At 40.1% G+C, this 15,077-nt stretch overlaps 1 protein-coding gene across 2 annotated transcripts; it reads left to right on the forward strand.

Moving 5' to 3' along the window:
• The first annotated feature begins 29 nt into the window (after positions 1–29).
• LOC140319315 (OX-2 membrane glycoprotein) lies at positions 30–13,979 on the forward strand. Of its 2 annotated transcripts, none has more exons than XM_072396909.1 (7): positions 30–241; positions 1,093–1,176; positions 1,270–1,590; positions 3,166–3,495; positions 8,605–8,889; positions 10,741–10,842; positions 12,582–13,979. In XM_072396909.1, the coding sequence occupies exons 2-7, from the start codon at positions 1,104–1,106 to the stop codon at positions 12,587–12,589; spliced, it is 1,119 nt and encodes a 372-aa protein (XP_072253010.1). In that variant the 5' UTR covers positions 30–241; positions 1,093–1,103; the 3' UTR covers positions 12,590–13,979. The 2 variants fall into 2 exon arrangements, with proteins under 2 accessions (XP_072253010.1, XP_072253011.1); XM_072396910.1 differs by having other exon boundaries at positions 1,096–1,176.
• Positions 13,980–15,077: the final 1,098 nt, after the last annotated feature.

The following is a 15,077-nucleotide window of genomic DNA, read 5'->3' on the forward strand; positions in this document are numbered from 1 at the left end:
TACTAAAGCTGTGGTTTACTATAGATCTGCACCCACAGCTTCTTGAGCGGTCAGTGCTACCGCAGGTTGGTTTTAACGGAGTTCGTGGTGCGCTCAGTCAAAAAAACATTTGGATGAGGGAAGAGTAGTTTCTCGCTCGATCGTGTGCCCAAAGACTGCTGGGTTATAAGGATGCCTGGGATGTTGCAGAGGTAGAACATCTTAAGCTGTGGCTTTTACCTTTTTAATAAGAACGCAAGAGGTGAGTGTTTCAATTTCATTAGTAAATAACTTAATAAGTGATAGAACAACTAAAAAGTCGGTGATGGACTTGGCTCTCCGTGAGGGAGTTATAGGTCAAATTATACTAAAAGTGCATGTAAATCATGCGGTAATATGGCCTTTGTGTGACCTAGTTAGATATCTATATATAAAAAAAATTAAATTAGTAAAGAATCTATCTATCTATCTTTTTACATACAATAATTCCAGCTAAAATATAAAGTTGTAGAATCGTGTTTGTTGTGTGTTGAAAGTAGCACAACATTTTTACTTAAGCACAAAAGTTGAGTTAAATTTATCTAGTTGCATTCCACCAATGTTATCTAATTTAGTTCAAATGTGTAACTTTGATGTCATTTCTGTCTTTTGAGGCCTGCAGGTCGCCTTGAATTCACAACTGACAGTTAGCTCTGACAACTTTTGGACATACCGAGCTGATCACTTATTGAAAATCTTTGCTCACTTGATGTTAAAACGTTTTGGGGGACATATTTTCTGAGCTCTGGCTGCACGGTGGTGTGGTGGTTGGCAAGAATTGTTGGTTGATTGTTGATTCTACTTTGACCCCAGGAGTGAGTGTGAGTGTGCACGGTTGTGAGTCTCATTTGTCTAGAAAATAGAAAATGGATAGATTTAATAGTGTCAGATAGAACTAACCACAAGCGCAGAATTGACTCTGGAAACAGGGTCAAATGAGGATTGTTTTTCGAGAGTCCTGTATTACTGTTGGATCATAAGTTGTACAAATTACTGGAACATATGATTTCATTCTGGGATGACTATGATTACTTATGAAAAATCAGGAACATTCTTCCTCCTCTTCCACCCAAGCAGTGAAAACGATGATGATCTCCGCCTCTTGTAGGAAAAGCCTGCAGTTATGTTTGCTCCTACTGTTGGTGGAACAACTGCAGTGTGAGTATGAGCGTGTTTCACCAAGAGAATTGGGAAAAAGTCAAACCACACCAGCTTACTGTGTCTTATGTCACTCTTTGGTGGATGTTCCAGGCAGAGTAACAGCACCAGTGCGTCTTGAAGCTCAGATTGACAAGCCCTTCACTCTGAGCTGCAGTGTTTCAAGGGAACGAGGCGAATCCCTAAGGCAGGTTCGCTGGCTGGACGTTCAGAACCAGACCCTGCTGAGCTACCAGCCTGGCAACAGAGACAGTGTGAGTGGCCAGCAGCACGTGGAGCTCGCCTCCTCTCCCAAGGACACTTCAGCTATCACCATTCATCGCGTGAGCTTCCGTGATGAAGGCTGCTACACCTGCATCTTTGACCTGCATCCCTCCGGTTCGAAGCAGGGACAGACGTGTCTCACTGTTTTGGGTGGGTAAACTCAATAATGGTAAATATTTTAATCGTCATGAAGTGGCATTTGGCAAAGAGACAAACAGAAAGTTCAAATGTAAGTTAGTTCAAATTTAATTAGAAAAATATATTAAAACCTATGTATTTTTGATTTGGGAAGCTAGAGGCTTATTAGGGTGTGTGGCAAATTTCAAGAGAGATCTGTGATCAAGTGATCTGACCAGAGAATGGAAGAGAATGATTTAGGTTTTTCATCATGAATGAATAACTGTACCTCGCATCTCACCAGATGGCATCTGGTATAAGCTCCAGCACCCCGGCGACCGTGGATGGACATAATTTGTTTCTGCTCTCTTGATAAATATTTCGAAATGTGCACTAAAGGCCACCGGATGATGGAATTACAATTAAAGTAAATAATTGTGAAGAAGCACACGTGAGATTAAAAAACCAACATGGCACTCATTTGTGTGAAAACAAACAAAATGGGTAAGCAAGGGTGATTTCTATTAGTGATTACACACTGACTACATACAGTTTTCAGTGTCTAAATGATAGCCGAAGCCAACCACTGTTGGACATTAAGGCTACGCTGAAGTGCTTCAAAGTGTAATACCTCTCACAGCCCATTGTCACCGAAATATCTCAGTGTAGCACTAGCTTTATGCAAAGTGATTTTACAATGAGGACGAGTAGATCAAGCTTTGGTTAAATTATCATTTTCACAACAGATCATCAGTTACAACAGTAGTCAAGGGTCAGATACACTCAGTTTGCAGCAGCACAGCTCCAAACATCTGGAGTTGGGTTTCTATTCATGGTAGAGAACTTACAGTAAAAATATATTCCCTCATATATTCAGTCCTAATGAGAGAAGCTCGGTGTTGTGATGCAGCTGGAAAAGTCATGACAATCCCCTTATTGAGTTATGATCTCAGTGACACAATGAAGGGAGACAGACCTCACCCTTAGAAACAAACTGAGGAGCTCCCATATCCAGAAACGTAAGCATAAGTCTTATGAGCTCACCTGTCCTCTGTTTCATACTGAATTAATATGAATGTTCATCTGTTTTCTGTTTTAGAATATGAAAATGATACATTTGTTTGAGTAATTGTTCAGCATAGAGTTGCTATCAGTATGAGTGAGGAATAACTTGGCTTAAAACAGATATGTCTCAAGAGGATCATAAAAAGCAGTTGCCTGGATTCTGTCTTCATTGTTGCTGTCCCTGTTGCTGTTTCATGGCTTGACTGATGTTGGATGTCTGCCCTTTGCACACATCCGTTAGAATTGAATGTATGTGAGTACAGATGTCCCTAACCACCGTTAACCTCTGAACACAGCCCGATGAGCCTGCTGAGACTGAGCCGGTCATGTTAATAAAGTGTTGTGCAGCACTAAGAGCATGGAGGCTTATTCTGCTAAGCAGAAACAGCTGGTGCAGATTCCAGCGACTTGTTTCTGTTTGGGTGTCTCATATTTCTGAATATTAACTTTGTCCTGTTTGCACATTCTGCCTCCCTGCTCCTGGAGTGATCTTTTTTCTCATGTTTAACTCTTTTTTCCTTTTCTCTTTTTTTTCATCCCCAGCACAAATTGTAGCTGACAAAAACAAAACAGCAGTGAGTGGCAAGAGGGCCTCCCTGTCATGCTCCTATGGTTTGCCTGAAAAGGTGCAGCAGATTGTCTGGAGACACACATCTGCCCAGGGCGAATCCACAGAGGTGGCTTCTTTTGCAAAGCGTAGCGACCCCATGATCGAGCCATCGTACCAGGGAAGAGTCTGGCTCGCTGCTTCCCTGTCAAACAGCCAGCTCACCATCCAGCCTGTTGCTATAGAGGATGAGGGCTGCTACACCTGCCTATATGAAACTCATCCAGATGGACCGAAGAGCTCCGTTGTTTGCCTCTCCACCTATGGTAAAATTCAATTTTTCATTTGGAAAAACAATTAAATGAAACACAAACCAGAGATTGATTCACATTCTCGGTGTAGTAAATAAGTGGAACTTGTATCCCTACAGTGTGGGAGGTTTTTGTTTCTTTCCTCCTTTTGTGCTCATGTTCAGCCCAGCACCTGTTCTTCATATTCCCAGTTTGTAAAAATCTGTTTTTCCCATATATCTGTGACTGGTCATTCATCATATTTTTTAAGAAAATAGAAATATAATATTTCTTCACTGACATGTCTCTTTAAGAGACTTAGAGCAGGAGTATATTGATTCCAGTGGGGGGGAAAGGGAACATAAGCGAATATCCTCACTCACTGATTCTTTCGCCCAGTTTCCAAAGGGAACATGCTGAACCCATTTTACACAAGCCACCCATCTATCAAACATTCTTACACTAAGTCAATATTTCAGACAGACAAATCAGAAGAAAATTAACTTTATTTGCGGCCTTTGTGGGTCTCATGAGATCCAGCAACAGAGATATTTTTTGACAAAATGAAATGATCCAATTATAATCTAGGTGCATGTGTTAAAACATTTACCAGTACAGATTAAATCAGAAAACACACATCCAAAGTTACCAACACTGATAACACTTGAATTATGCCCACTTAGGATTTTTACACCCTTCATCATTTCATGCCACTGGTGCAACTTTCATTTGTTCATATTTGGGATTGACTTTTCAAGAGGATTTTTATTCTAATCAGATCTGATCATTTATTTTAGCAATAGCTTTTGCAAAGAGAAAGAAGCGGCATTATCCTATTTCCACATGCCAGGGCTGAATATTTATGTTTTGTTCGAGGCACTTTTTTCGGTCTGAGCGAGATTGTATGGAGGATGAGCGTTTAAAAATCAATGAGAAGTGGAGGAGAAAGAGAATAGCTATAGAGAGTAAACTTTAGCAAACTCCAGGTGGTCTCTCCACCGTTTGAACCCAATTCTATCTTCAGGGAAAGGTCTTCTGGTGTCAGGTTTCTTCTGTTATTAGACTGGTACCTATCCTGGTCAGACTGTTCACAAACACATTGGTCTGCATGTTGTGGCATACAGCGACACGCTGTCACTGGACATGCAATGTTTCCTTAGATGTTAAAATTAGGAACACATGTTACTGTGGAAAACATTTGGTAAACCTTGATGCAATGAAATCTATTTTATTGTTTTGTTTAATGATGTTGTCTTAACCTTAACCAGCTACTTTCGATGCAGAATGAAGTAGCATAGTAGAGCGAAGGACTCGAGCAGGACCCCCTTGCTACGGATTCATTGAGCGTTGGGTGTCTATTCCCCTCCTCTCACATTACCTCATTACTTTCTGTGTGTTCATTCTTGATAGCAAAACAACAAAGAAAGACTTAGCAGACTTCTTGCCATCGTTTGCTATTGGTGCAACTGGTATGTCTCCTACCGACGCAGAGGGGTAACCATCAGTTTGTACCAGTTCTGTGTGTGAAGGAAAGGGATCATCAGTTGAAAACTGAAGCAAGGGTCCCTTGACAAGCAGCAGTATTTAACGAGTTGGGAACGAGAATGTGTTATGTACAAATTCAGGCATTTACATGCATTTGTAGTATTTATAGTATGACACAGATGTAGCGTGTGAGAGCTTATAAAGAGTGGCTCAACAACGGCTTTGATAATATCTTTCTTATTCATCTCTACATACATACATACATATATACAATGTTCCTGACTATATATTTTCACTGTTTATATATAGTGTTTTTTTCCTCTACAGTCCCACACCAATGAGCATACAGAGGAAATGTGAGGTTCAGTGTCTAGACAAAGGACACTAACATATGTAGACTAGAGACTAGAGGATCAAAGCAGCAATCTTCTGATTGAAAGTGGACCACACTACCCTGCGCCACTGCTGCCCCCCATGTTTATGTTGCTTCACTCATCCAAGCGCACCTCCTCCACTCTCACTCATAGTTACACTTCCTGCAACAACTCACCTCCCACGAGAATTTTCCCCAAACAAGATTTCGGGAGAGAAATTTTCATGACATGTAGAGCAATCTGAGCGCATCATTTGCAAAGCCGTTTTACTTGCTGCAGACATTTGTCCCGTTAGATGACAGTGCAGCTCATTAGCAGTTGCTGGTCACAGGATTCTGAGTCAGTATAGATTTGATCAAGCAGATGGGATTCAGGTCCCAGGTTGAAATGTCTGTTTGATTTTCTTCTAACATGAGGTTTTAGCAAGCTCACTTTGCCAAATTAAGAGCATAGTAAGGTTTGTTGCTTGAGTTTCATCCTGGAGTCATGTCTACATATAACTACCAGGATTACACTGCTCCGTAGCTGCTTCCTCAGAAAGGAAACGGCATCCGTGGAAGCATTATCTGACTGTAAATGGACCGTAACCTGGAATGACTCTCACTTAATTTTAGCTAACTCACTTATTATTTATGGGCTTATGAGTCAGCTTAAATATCTTTACCTAGTCTTCATTCTCAAAATTCAATTAGTGTGATAAATGAAGAGACAAGGAAGCTCGAAAGTCCCAATGAGTCTTAACCTTGGAGCCATGAATGTTTCGCACCAAATTTCAAGGCAACCAGTCAGCGTGACATGCAATCATTCTCTCTAAACTAACACACTGATCTGCACTTGAATCCCACAGTATAGCCATAACTGTATTTGTTGGCAGTGCCACTGTTGCTGCTACAGTTGTCGATCTTTTGTGGCTTTGATTGAGTGTCACCTTTAGACGAAATGAAAAAGAAAAGATTCACATTTTTGAAGGGCTGTAGCAGTGAGTAAATCTGTCTTACAGTAGATGAAGAAACTGGGAGGACATGAGGATAAACAAAGAGGGGAGACTTTTGTGCGAGTGCGAGAAGGCTTAACCTGGACGTTGCTGGCAGGACACACAGGTACCGCTGGGATTTGGACAGGAATGTTGATCTTGTGGCTGCAGAATGTTTTTATAGTACAGCAGCTGTAGAGTGTCAGTCAGTCTGCTAACACACGAACACAGAACAAGTGTGTCCACGTGAAGAATGGACCATCAGAAAGAATGATGGAGGCAGGGAGTGAGATCCTGATGCATGACTGTGTTAGTGTTCGCTGCAGACAGTGATTCTCTCTGTGCTTTGTCTGCCTCCCTTTGTGCTCATTTGCTTTTCCACTTTTCTCCCATTCCCTTTCTCTCACAGTAATCTCAAGCCACAGATGTGCTTTTGTTTGAAATTGAACTGTACAGTACAGTAGGTGTTCCTAGTGCTGAGAGATAATTAGCATTAATGTTTTATTCTTGCTGCCTGTTTCTGACCACATTCCAGTTTGGATGACGTAATGCCCCCCCGCTTTGCTCCCACTTTTGAATATACTCTCCATGAACAGTGACTAACAAGAAACACTCAAGCATATTATTGATCATTCATAGGTGACTGCTTGTGTCTGCATCGTTTACATTTTCTCGTAAGAGTTATTGTGGTGGTGCCTGGAGAGGTGCAGTCTCCTTTTTTTTATCAGAATGGGCCACCTTTTCTATCTCTCAGATGGCGTTCCCTTTATTTTTCTAACCTAAGGAAGGCCTCTTTCATGCATTGAATCAGTGCTTTCTGCCTGTAGTACTGGTAATCAGTAAAATCAGTTAAAATCAGTTAAAATGATCTAAATGTATGATTTGACAACATGAAAAATGAATCAGTAAGGCCTTTATGCTATTTCAAAATTAGGTTTCTAAGCCAGCGAATAGCTATGAAGTTATAAGACACTGAACATAAATTCATGAATAAAGTCCTTAAATGTATATTTGATTTATAAAACCTACTCATGCAGTAGGTTTTATACTTCCCCATGAAAGAATTATAATCAAAAATGTGTAAACTCAGTGACACTATAATTCAGTTGCTTTGCAAAAATTTGATTCATCATACTGCAACTGAAGAAGTCACTGGGTTCAAGTTCACATGTGACCATATTAGATGTAATTTTACAGTTTGAGCAAATTTACGTCCTACAAAATGCGTGTGATGGTGGAGGTGTCCTTCCCACCCTCGTGATTTAAGGATCGTTAGCACAAACAGATGAGAAACATTTATGGTTTTGTCATATTGTAGTAATTAGATTGGAGCTCTATTTGACTTCTTCCAGAGCAGTTTAATCTTTATAAACGCACTGTTTTATAATCACTTATCACTGGTATAAATTGTGTGAAATGGTTTATGTCATTCTTTTTATATAACTAAATTACAATATCTGCTGTTGTATCAGTTATTGTGTATAATCAAATACCTCTGAAGAAAATTTCAGCACTATGTCTAAATGCATGTCTTTAATTGTATTATGTCATCAGCTGAATTTTTTTGAGGGGAAGTGAAAACTGCCACTCTACAAGACACTATGCAAGAACAACAGTATAACTCTGTCTTTGCATTCAAGAATTGATTAGATCTCTTACTAACAGTGCAGATATTCAAGCATGTGATTGCTACAGCTGCTTGCTAACCTTTGGGGTACTATTATGGTTTGGAATATTATTTGAATTCTTTTTCCTGCTCTAACCCACCCCACGATCTAGCATTATCCAGGCTGCGGTGGGTGAAGTTCATCCCTCAGAATGCTGCAAAGATGCTGAATCTATAACGGCCAAATATCTGTGGCGAAATGAGCTCTTGCCAACAAAAATGTTCTTGGTTCCAGTGCATTACATTCCTCACACAGCCCTCAGAACAGAGAATTGAAAACAGTCAGAGATTTACTTATGGATCTTATGAAAGCAGGAATTTGCGTCTTAGCTGATCCCAGGTATTCAGGGTTTTGTCCCAGTTATCATGATACACAAACATAGTCTCATCTAAAATATGGACTTGACCTAGTTTGTATATTAAGACAGTATATTCAATATGCCTTCCCTAACACAGCAGGTTTTCCATGCATTACACACTGTTTTATTAAGATTATATAAAGTTTCTAGAGCTTCCCATATTGTGCATTTAACACACACTGCACGAGAACAAAAGACATACATTGAACAGTGAGTTTGTGTTTGTTTATCTGTGTCGCTGTGTTATGATGTAATTTTTAACATTTTATTTGTTGTTCATTCTTGCAGTGCTGCCAAAACCTCAAGTGAGTTACAAGACCACCTCTCCAGGTGTGATTGAGGCCAACTGCACCTCAATGTCTAGGCCCCCAGCGGAGATCGTGTGGAATGTTGAGAGAGACAACCGCACCATGGGCCCCCCTGTCACAACACAGCTTGCCCAGGGCGATGGGACCACTCTGGTTATCAGCACACTGACTGTCCAATCGGGGCTGCTGAAAGACGTGTCCGTCAAATGCTTGGTGCACCACAAGGGGCTCGAGTCACCAATTGCTGTATCCATGAACACTAAAAGTGAGTTTTTATCAGTGAACCTTTGCATCCTAGAGTCCAAGAAGGCAATCTTAATATATTTGAATAGGTGCATGAAATTGTAAGCTTTCTCAATTCTGGCCTCTTAAGAAAGCACAATAATGTCCCAATCAGTCAAGCTTGTGGGAGGGTGCAAACTGAGATTATCACTCAACGAGCCAGCTGACTTCCTACTGGCGCCCTGTACACATGATGTACTTGAATTAATGGTGCATTAAACTTGAATGTCGGAGCCTCGAATAGCATCATACTCAAGTTGACTGTGTTCAAGTTAAACAAGTTGGAAAGGAAATGGGGTCTGCTCTCTGAAGCCATTAGTTAGCATAGCAATAAATATTGAAGCCCATTTTAACACTTTAACAATATGTGCACAGATAGACGTTGGACAGCATTATGCCTCTGACTGATTTTGTGAGGCAGAAATTGAAAGAGGTGCTAGTTTTATGTGCCATGCAGCTATGTAGGATTTTCAGGGTTTAGGAGTTCCCTCCAACTTGCCCTGTTGGAAATCTCTTTTGGGATCTGACTTGTGGCGTTCCACAAAAAACTTAAAAAAATTCTGACATCACATTTCAAATAGAAGGTACCGTTAAATGTGCACGTTGTGTGTTTAAGGTGCAGAGATGAAATGGATGGAAAATTGTTGCACCTCTGAGCGGGCAGTGGAGTTCAAGCCAAATCTATGTGTTTTAGGAAGTTCTGGCATCGGGACATGTAGTGCCAAAAAGCAACACTTGCTTTTCAAAGGAAAAACACTGGAACTACACTCCAACTACACGCCACCATCCAACTAGTCTTGAAAATCCTTGAGAAAAAGTCCTAGAGGCTCTTGGAGATGGGTCTTGGCTCCTGATCTCTGGACAGAGCTTGACTGGCCCCCCTCCCGGTGCAAATGTTTTGCTTAGTTGAGCTAATGGGATACTGGGCAGCGTCATTGTCATGTCCCATAGTTCAGGGAGGAACCAAATGCAGGACTGGGCAGGAGGGAGTTCATCAGTAGGGAAAAATACATTAGTTTTTGACTAAATCCAAACACTGCAGAGGTGGATAATTGACAAACAGCAATCCAGATGACACAGTAAAACAGAAACAGGGCTTAACTTGGCACGGGCAAAGGAACCACGACAGAGAACATGACAGAGATCTTCCAGGGATCAGTAATAATTAAATGCAGATCAGGTGTGGAGATCAGAGACCAAAACCTTGTCAAAGTCAAAGGCAGGAAGCGTCACTAAGCGACATGAATTAAAACAGGAAACAAAGTTAACCAGAATACAGAACTGAACAGAAACTAACTCAACACAGACAAGTGTAAGGCAATAGCCATAAACCTAATAAAACCTAGACTAGCCTAACATAAATCCTAGAAATCAAAGGACAGCATCCGATCCAAACAAAGCAGCCCCAAAAACCATGACATTCAATATATTTACCACAAAATATTGACTTTGAGGCAGAACATTGGTCACAACCTTCTCATTCAAATCTGTGCCAGAAAGTGAATAAACATATTTCCATCCTTCTGCCTACACTTAAAAGCCCTATTGCTTTAAATAGACGTAAGCGGCACTGATATACCGTTAGTATGTTGGTGGCCGTCCGTTAATTAGGTTTTACTGGGTCAAAAGTGCACACATTAGAGAAATCAGATGGTAAACTAAATCTCAAATTTAATTAGAGATCATCCAAAATTGGAAAGCAGTGTTCAAATTAGCACAAAGTATGCTGCACAAAGACACAGAAAAAAACAGCAGCTAAAGTGATTTGAAAATGTATGTGTTTAAATGATAATGGAAAATAATAAATCGGGTCTCCCCTCTTTTTCTCTTCTAGTTGGCACAGCTCTCACCATCCTGATCTCAGTCACCACAGTGGCTGCTCTGCTGGTTATGTCCCTCTGCTTCTGCCTTTGGAAGTGTTTTTTGCGTAAAGAAGGTGAGCAAATGTTTATTTTGCTTTCCTGCTACTAATGTATTACATGTATTTGGCACACATACGTGATTTTGACAAGTTTTGCAGTTATCCACTCACTCAACAGACATCCTGTCGAGCTAAAAAAAAATATTTTGAATTCAGCAGAATTTAATAGTCAGGCTTCTCTCCTTAGTGTGGGTTTTGGCAAAGTGCTTGGGTTACTTTAGAGACAATGAAGGAACAGAGGTCTCTTGGGATGTTCTGCAACACTGTTGTAGCTATAAAACTCTGGTGTTGTTAATGGCCAGTGAGGCAAGTCTCAGTGGGCAGAATGTGTGTCCAATCTCAGTCATGCAGTGTGATTTTGCAAAATTGATCATAGCATGTAGAATTTTCAACATAACATTTTTTTGTATTAGTTTTAGTACTTTGCGAGGCAGCTGGATTCTTATGAGATGTGCTAGGTTGTAATCACGAGAGGATAAACTTGCCAGGTTTCAAAGTATATGTTAAATGTAAGGTTTTTGGAAGTGATGACAGTCAAAAATACTGGCGCCTGAACAGGTTGGTGCTTTAGCATCAGTTTTGCCAGAACCAGGTCATAGATCTTCACTGAAAAAATAGCAGTTCATAGTATGGAAGGCTTTTTGTGCTCGAAAAGATGTTTGTTCTGCTCTCTCAAAGGGGTTAAGGATCAACTATTTAGCTACAATTTGTCGTTGCTCATTGATCTTAGTGGTTGAAGTTCACCCGTGGTTGATGATGATGGGCAGACAGTTCATACAATTACCTGCCAGGTGTCTTTTATAAGTGTCTTCCCTTTTGTTGAAACTGTTCACCTCAGGCTCATGGGTCCTATGTTCATGCAAGCAGATACTAGCTATATTTGTGAAGTGTCCGTGATGGTGACAATTACATAATGAATCTATTTGAGCCCTGGACATTATTGTTTTAAATTCCAAACCAAGGGATGTTATTATCTAAAACCAACCAGGAAGTGTCAAAGGCTCTTTAGCAAAGTCCTGAAAAACAGTGAAAAAACAGTAATTTGTTGGTCTTGATATTGCGTCAGTCAGTGGTGTATATTTCTAAGCATGCGTGTAGCTATGCCTGCTTCCATATTTTGGCTTCCTTAAGAAAATATTTGTGAATGATCTCAAGTCTAATGTAGCAATAGTCATATAAGTCATATTTCCCTCCTCCCAGAGTCCATTATGGGTCATATTTAAGGGTATGAACAAACAACCTATATGGTTGTACTGATTAGAGGGCCGTTGCTTTTGCAAGCTCTTTCTTGGAGAAACTTCATAGGTGTTTCTGTGTAGGAAACATCAGGTTGAGGATTACTTGAACAGCCAAAATTTTCATTTCAGAAAAAGAAGCAACTCTCCTTCCTGCGAGTCGTAGACCTGAGGTCTTAACACATGCAGCAGCATCCAGCTGCATCACCTGATCACACTTTGAGTAAAGTGGTCTGCAAATTTAACCATTTACTCAAAAGAAGGTTGCAGCTGAAACCTTTTCCCATTTCTGACAGGCATGTGAAAACCAAATAAATAACTTGATGATGAAGTATATGTGAATGCAGAGCTTCACCATCCAGCCTCCTAATGTGTGTTTTGTGTGTGTGTGTGTGTTTGTTTTTTAAACTGGCATACACTCGGACAGTTATCCTTTGTATAAGTATCTATTTTCATGTGTTTTCTTAATACATCTTAATTTTTTGTGTCATCACTATCTCCATACACATTTATTTTCAGATGATTAATCTAACAAGAGACCAGAGGCTGAAAAGAAGTTGTGCTTCTTAGAAAACAGCCTTCGAAGATCATTCCCCAGCATCGTTCTTGTCGTCATCATTATCCGTAAATTGGTGCAAAGAGAAGATGTTTTGACACACCTCCACAGGACGTCCAGTACAATCCCATTTATGAGCACCAACTGGTCACTCACCTCTGCTCCACTGCCTCTGCGTCTGACTCTTGTGTAATCTTGGCTGTCCTCACATGGCGTCTATGAGAAGCAGTTTCACAGATTTTCTTTTTTTCTTCTGTCTCTGGCTCTGTAACTGATTGAGTCAATGGCCACACATTCCGCTACCAACAGCAAAGTCTCTGTATAAGTAAAATGCGATGATTTTTCAATACATTGCATCTCCTCAAAAGACCATCTTCTGTCTGCCTCTGTCTTTATCTGTTCTTTTTTAAGCAGTGTGGTGTTTTAGAGTTTTCTTACTTGTTCAAATCCACTTAAGAGAACATAAAAGAATTTGTGAGCCACAGAAAAGACTCTAATATTTTGGGAAATTGGCATGGAATTTTATCAATTGCAAACCTTACCTTTTGAATTACCCACCAAATCAACACATCGAGCTGACATTTAAGGTTTTTCCTCTTGTTGTACCTCAGCCAAAGATCTGTGTCACTTTAGTATTATGAGAGCTGAGTGGAATTATGGGCACTATGGGATTGCTTAAAAGGGCTGCATACGCATACATTGTCAGCATAATATCTATTGTAAACTTTTCTGCATGGTTCAGTCGATTTGTGGAGTGTGTGCGTGTTTGTGTATATACGGGTGTGCTTGTGTGTATTTGTTAGAGGTTAAATTCCACGGTCAGATGGCTTGAATCAATTGCCTGAAGAAGCAACAGTGAAACCTTTTAGGTGCCCCTGAAAGGAATGCATGTCTTGTTACTTGTCGTGCATTCAGTCACTTTTTGTGTCAGTGGTTTCGAAAAATGATTAGAGGACTTCAGGTTAAATATCCCAGAGCGGCTCTGCTCATTTTTATGTTGCTATAGATCAAAGAGGCACCAAACGTACCCGCTTATAATATAATGCAATGATGCTTCTAGGTATTGTTATGTTCACGTGTATACAGTGACTGTTTAAAAGCTTTGTATTGAAGTAACACTGCATATTGGAGCAAATGATTTGCATCTCTGAGTTACTTACTTTATCAAGAGAAGAGTTGGTATGAAAGTTATCAGCCTTCATTGATCTCGATTTCTGACTATTAAGAGTTTCTGTAGTTTTTCAGTGTTCACAAATGGAACCAATCACATCTGAATATGTCTGAAAATGGCTTTAATTACTGAAAAATGTGTTGAGGCATTCAGACCTACATGGAGCAGCTGTAGTCCAGGAATAAAAAATAAAAAAAAAGTTAATGTAATAAATGGAACAAATAATAAAAGAATAAAAACAACAACAAAAAACACTGACCTTTCATTTGTTTGAAACCTCTTACCCTCACCCATTTTCAGCTCAGCTTTGTTCATCTGAAGCTGGATTCAGTGAAACATCGAATTCTTCTCGGATGTGCCAGACCTGGCTGCCAGATGCTCGTTTTTGGGGCCTGTTATATTTTTTTTTTATCCCAAGCCAGATGAGTTAGGGAGGATCTTGGAAAAAAAAAAAAACGAAAAGAAAAATGTGCTCACACACATGCACGCAGTTAACTTACAGCACCTTAATTCTTTTGTGATTTATTCTTAAGCTCAGGGGTAACATAGAGAATTTGTATTTTCCTTTAGGATTGTGTTTTTGTTATTTAACTCAGCACATGTATAAATATATAGGTGTACATATCAAATAGCTAGGACTGGTGTCAGATGTGCAACAAAAACAGGGTTTTTAACTTTAGTCGTGAAGCGATAAGCTCAGAACTCATTTAACCTCTTTGGTTATTGAACTAAAACACTCTAGATGGAATAAGTCTCAGATTTTGCTCCCTCCTGTGTCTCACAGATGTGTATTATTACAGCAGCAAAACCTCACGCCTTCGACATTCCTGCCAACCCTGTCAGAAGTTGTTTATGTCGTAGTGCTGTACAATAGACTCAGGCCACACAGGTTCACATCACACATCTCAGCATAAATGTTAGTCTTTGTAAAAAAATGTTGGACTCCGCTACTCAAGATTAAAAGCTGAAACCTTTTTGGGTCCCATGCCAGGTAAGTGTCAATGTCAGCGTATATTGTAGAATAAAGGAATATTGTGTTTTTAAGGAGTGTGGGTGTGCAGGTCATAATATGGAGAAGTGTTGAGGGAAGAAGGGAGAGTACCGTAGTCGCTTTAGTAGTTTTTTTTTTTTGTGTATTTAGCCCATGCCTTAATGCAGGACCACAATGATTCAGCACACCTTGTCGAAGGGTTAGTGCAGCAGTGCTTCAGACTAGTCCACACACTCTATAGTGACCTCAGACTTGATCAAATCAGGCCCTCGCACAGGCTTCCATGCTCCTAACCTC

The sequence above is a fragment of the Leuresthes tenuis genome, unplaced genomic scaffold, assembly GCF_036924035.1.
Source record: "Leuresthes tenuis unplaced genomic scaffold, fLeuTen1.0.hap1 SCAF_12, whole genome shotgun sequence".
NCBI lineage: Eukaryota > Metazoa > Chordata > Actinopteri > Atheriniformes > Atherinopsidae > Leuresthes > Leuresthes tenuis.